The 5,761-nt window shown below is 40.2% G+C and overlaps 1 protein-coding gene across 1 annotated transcript; it reads left to right on the forward strand.

Annotated features, from left to right (window-relative positions):
* Nucleotides 1–389: 389 nt before the first annotated feature.
* On the forward strand, nucleotides 390–3,538 carry LOC147604801 (uncharacterized). The gene is made up of 2 exons (XM_086794721.1): nucleotides 390–754; nucleotides 973–3,538. The coding sequence occupies exons 1-2, from the start codon at nucleotides 509–511 to the stop codon at nucleotides 2,452–2,454; spliced, it is 1,728 nt and encodes a 575-aa protein (XP_086650847.1). The 5' UTR covers nucleotides 390–508; the 3' UTR covers nucleotides 2,455–3,538.
* Nucleotides 3,539–5,761: the final 2,223 nt, after the last annotated feature.

Consider the following 5,761-nt stretch of genomic DNA (forward strand, 5'->3'; position numbering starts at 1 on the left):
AAAACCAAAGTTGTAAAAAGCTCGACGGGTGGTATTTTCAAGGCGAGCAAGAAGTGAAATGGTTTTTTTAACCCATTTGAGCCAAGAAAAACAGATGAGAGGACGATTTTTTTATTTTTGGACACTTTTTTTTGTAGGTTTTTTGGACCACATGTTTGGAGAGAGGCATAGTGAGATTAAGGCTTTGGTATTATTGGGAGAGGTAGGATAGGGCTAGTGTTATACAAAAGGAGTAGGGTGGTATTAGGCGCGTAATTAACATTTATTAATTATTAATAATGCGTATCAAGAACGAGAATAGGTTTAGAGAAAAACCGCCTGGGGACGACCAGCTAACGACAAAAAGGACTTCTGTGGTACATACATGCTGCAAGCGCCAAGCTCTCTCTCTCTCTCTCTCTCTCTCTCTCTCTCTCTCTCTCTCACACACACACACACACACACAGACACACACAGTCTCTGCCATATCTTCACCTGTTAGCTTTTCATTGCTGTGCGCTGAACCGCCATGCAACCCAAATTATCTTCAGCCGCCGGACTGCCATTGCCTGGCACCACCACCTTCCTTGTAGCCATCTCCCTTAGCTTGCTCTTCCTCGTCCTGACCACCGGCTCCAACTACCTTCTCGAAGCCAGCTTCGGCTTTGTCGCCAGACAGCTCCCCATTTCCAGCCCCACCGCCCTCCTCAGCAGCAGAAGCTCCACCGCTCTCAGAAGAGAAATCGGAAACCCCTCTGCCTCATTCAAATCAAAGGCAACATCTCTACACCACCTTAATTGTTGTGCTGATAATATTATAGCGCTTGCTTCGTCTTGACTAAGCTTAAGAGAGTTGATTTTATGATAATTATGCAGGAGCTGCCCACTGTACAACCCATTGTACTTAGTGAGCATAATTACACATGTATGCATTGGTTATGGTCTTGTAATTCTCTTATAATATCAGAACTAATTAATAACCTACTGCTGCAGGAGGTGGATGTGGTTGACACACTTGTTAAAGTAGATTGGATAAGGCCCTCTCCTATCTCCAATTACACTCAGAAGTTTTTGGCATCGATTGCACAGAATGGGAGCAAGGCATGCCATGATATAGCAACTGCAAGAGCTCACCTATTTGGGTTGCCTAGACCCAAGAAGGGCCAACCTTACATCAGTTTGAGTTGTGGATTGATACATGAGTTCACATTAATCTCTGTTGATGAATATGGAAGAAGAAGGTGCTCTGGAGGGGACTATTTTGAGGCAGATCTATCTGGTCCTAATTGGAAGTCTAGAGCCCCCATCACAGACCTTGGAGATGGATCTTATTCTATCCTTCTCCAAGTCCATCCTAGATTTGCAGGGGTGTATAACTTGAAGGTTTTCCTCGCCTTTTGCAACTACCATGGGCTTCACAGAAGGCCTGAAAGATGGTTCAGGAATGAAACCATGATCATCTTGCAGATCAAGTTCCATGCTGAGAAGAGTTTGCCGATTGTGATGGATTCACCGCGGTTAAGCCAGTGTAAAGCCAATGATTTTGGGTTAGATGGTTGGACAGGAAGGTGGGTTAGGTCCAAGTACAACAGGAGCTGCTCTGTGGATGGTAAGGGCAGGTTCATATGCATGGATGTGAATGAGAAGTGTGAAGACCCTTGGTGTAGAGGTCCTGTAGGGGGCCTTGAGAGCAATGGATGGGTGTATTCTGCGCATTGCTCATTCAGAATACTCACAAAAGATGATGCATGGAAGTGCTTAAATAAGAAGTGGCTCTTCTTTTGGGGTGATTCCAACCATGTGGATACCATCAGAAACTTTCTCAGCTTTGTCTTGGGCTTCGAGAACATCACAGAGGTCCCTAGAAGATTTGATACTACATACTCTAGGCCACTTAACCCCTCCCAATATGTGAGAATAACCAGCATGTTTAATGGTCATTCTAATGTCTCACTAAACCATGAAGGCCTATTCTCTCTCAACAACTCGGCTTTCAGAGAGCAGATCGCGGCTTACTTCTCGGAGAATTCGGCCCCGGATGTCATCATTATGAACTCTGGCCTCCATGATGGCATGTATTGGAAGCATGTGCATCAATTTGTAGAGCAAGGGGTCAATACAGCCACAAAGTTTTGGGCTTCTTTGCTAAATAGAGTGAAGGAGCCAAAGCCCAGAGTCATCTACAGGACCACCATAGCGACAGCGGCATGGGCGAGAGGTGCGGCATTCAACCCACACAAGATGGAGGTGTTCAATTACATGTTTGTAGAGAGTCTCAGGAAGGCTAATCTGCTATGGGGTGTTGTTGATGGGTTTGATCTCACATACCCATGGCACTTCGACAACAATTGCAGTGATGGGGTGCATTATGGTAAACCCCCAGCGCTGACCGACTGGTATGGGCAAATGGGTCATCAGTATTTTGTTGATCTCATGCTGGTGCACATCTTATTGCATGCAGTATGCATCAACTAAACTCAATGCATGGTAAGCCCCGAGCTCGGACTGGCTGGTTTGGGCGGAATGGGTCTCGTCGGTATTTTGTTGATCTCATGCTTGTGCCCATCTTATAGGATTTAATGCATGGTAAGCCCCCACAGCTGGTATGGGCAAATGGGTCATCAGCATTTTGTTGATGTCATGCTTGTGCACATCTTATTGCATGCTTTTAATGTATGCATCAATTAGACCTCAATGCATGCCATATGGTCATCCAATATGTGTTGACCTCATGCGTGTGGATGTCTTACTGCATGTGCAATATGCATCAATTAGGTCTAATGGAGGCCATATAATCTATATATCATCATGAGGGGCAAAAGGGAAGTCATTATATTCATTTTGCAATATTGAGCAAAGGCGATGGTGTGCGCATGGCAACCACGGAATGGATCTCCAAATGAGGAAAGCTGAGAGGATTTTAAAGCTCGGAGCAAAAGCTGTGGAGTAATGGAGGTGAAAAGCTGGAGCAAGGACGGATGGAACTTGTCGGATGTGCAAGGGCCCGGACAAAACGTGGGTTCGTAGTGGGCGGCCGGACACGATGGCACTCTTTCACGCAATGAAATGTGAAAGGGCCTGGTCCTGATTGACCGCTGTAATGGTTTTTTTTTTCCCCAAAGTTTTAATTGGTAAGCACCTGTTTTCACATCTGCCCATTGCCGTACCTGCCACGCGTCCTTTGTTAGTATTTACGGCAAGCCGGGTTAATAAACAGCTCCCATCTTTTAGACAAGAGTCATCAAAATAGCACAAATTGCATTTACGAGTAACCTTGCCCGTCTTCGACAGGTAGGAGTACCCGTCTTCAACAGGTAGGAGTCTACCCCTCCTCGAACCTCAAAACTGCATCCTACACTAATAAACAGCTGTCATCTTTTAGACAAGTCATCAGAATAGCACAAAGTGCATTAATGAGTAACCTCACCCGTCTTCGACAGGTAGGAGCCTAGCCCTCTTCGAACCTACAAACTGCGTCCCAAACCTCCAAATTCTTGCCGCGTAGCCGCCCCGTGAAACTTTTTCTTTATATAATATAGAGAAGTAACTTATTGTTGTACATTTCCTTATTTTTAAAACAATTTTGATAGTTCCAAGATTAGGTGAAGGTTTATGCTCCTATATTATTGTTTATTTTATAAAAGAATGGGCCTAGTGTGTCAATCAATTATCTATTCTAGTCAAGCACAATTTCGTTTAAACTACTTTCAATCAAAGCAAAGTTCTTGCCTCTTACAAAAGATGATCTTTGTGAGGACAAGAATAATCATAATTTTGTGTTGTATGAGATTTATATTAATACTTTCATGTGCAAAGCTATGCTTTGCAATTTCCATGAAATTTCATTTTAACGCGTACTCTCAACAAAGGAATGTCACTATAGTAACTTTACATACAAGATGAGTTTCAAAGATGTTTCAATGCATTGCATGGCCTAAGGAGATGCAACCAGTTCATATATAAGCACATAAATGTGGATGAATGGAATGTCACTATGATCACTTTGTCATAAAAAATTTCCAATAGTAATGGGTTAGTGGAAAGTCAATAATAATGGTGATTGTTGTAAACAAAGTTACTAAAGGCTGCGAAGCGTGCAAGTGAAAACTCTAGGACAAAAATACAAAAAGAGTTCAAAACTTTTGCATTTAGTGATAAAAAAACATATTCATGTTGATATATTAAAAAAGAGTTCAAACATTATTTAGTGATACATAAAGCTAGTAAGGGGGATGCATATTCATGTTAATATATTAAAAAGGAGTTTAAAAACTATTGCATTTATGCATATTCATGTTGATACATTAATTACTGCAATGGAAGGATGCAAAGTTTGGGGAAGAGAAGAAAGGCTTCTCAAATGCGGCACATACATGAGTGGGATTAATAATTAAGATTTCATTTCTTAAACTTTTCCAAATGTATATTCTAGCTTCCTACTTGTTAAGAATCTTTTCAACAATTTTCTTGCTTAAAATTGGGCTTACCAAACAAAATTTGGATTTTTTAAACTAGACTTGAATGGTTGTGTCACATCACAATATTGTAATGTTTTATAAATAGTAGCTCATTAAAAATGTGATTCAGTTTACTAAAATTTCCCTGAATCTTTGTTTTTGGAACATATCCATGAATTACTTCATGAATTTTTCCTTCATATCTTTTGACTAGGGAGAGTTTTACATATTAGTATTGCTAACAAGCTAACTTCAAATCTCTTGACTAGGAGAGTTTTACAAATTAGTATTGCTAACAAGCTAACTTCAAATCTCTTTTCATTGCCTTGAATTGTTAGTGAAAGTACGTGCAAGCCTACACTTTGTGCCTTAATCGTCAAGGAAACCATAAGGCATGTGTTATGTTCCCAATGTGATCAAAGCAAGAGATAGTTTCTTTACTAGGGTATGTAAGCAAGTGGTTGAAGGGAGATAGTTTCTTTTCTAGGGTATGTAAGCAAGTGGTTGAAGGCAATGTTTATTCTTTGCAAGTAAGACACCTTGTTTTATAGGAAGGTGTCTTATAAAGCCTCCTCTAAGAAGGGCCTTCTTTTTTTCTTTCCCCTTGGAGGGATGGCCAAACAAAAAAGTTTTTTTAAAAAAAGTTAGAATTTTAAGAAATAATAATTGCACGATTAATATCTATTTAATTAAATGTATGTTGAAAAGCATTAATGTTTCACCCTTCAAGAGAGGGAAGAATTTTGGTTGGAGCACTTCTTTAACGATATTGAACTTCAGAAATAAACACTTGAAGGCAAGGTTTGGGAAAAGATAGGTTCGTCTCAACCTAGAACTTGTTCAATTTCTTTCTTCTACTTTTTAAAAAGACTTCTCAAATTGAGGGAAGGAAAAAAACCTCCTCGAAAATTTCAAGATTTAGTTATATATAGATTTAAGTGTAAAGAAAAAGCTAGTGCAAAATTGCAATTTCCTCTTCAATTCATGATATAAAAAAAAGGATTGATGTAAGGTTGAGTAAGAATAATATTTCTCGAACTTTGTTGGAAGGGCTTATAGAACATAGGGTACAAGTCATGAATTAGAGGCCAAGCAAGCTGACTGGTGTGAAATGGGTGTGTGTGTTTTTAAATTAAAGAAATTCTGTCCAATTTTTGAATGATGAAATGGTACCACAATTGCAAAGCTAACTCTTTACACCTATTTTAGACCTTTCCCTTTGTGATTGAAAAAACGCTCTCTTTTAGAACCTGCCACCCTAAAGACAGGCAAGGCCATGCAACCCAATTTGAGAAAGTGAGAAAGCACCTTCAAATAACCATGGC

The sequence above is a fragment of the Cibotium barometz genome, chromosome 61, assembly GCF_041138505.1.
Source record: "Cibotium barometz isolate CiBa-2024 chromosome 61, ASM4113850v1, whole genome shotgun sequence".
Taxonomy (NCBI): Eukaryota; Viridiplantae; Streptophyta; class Polypodiopsida; order Cyatheales; family Cibotiaceae; genus Cibotium; species Cibotium barometz.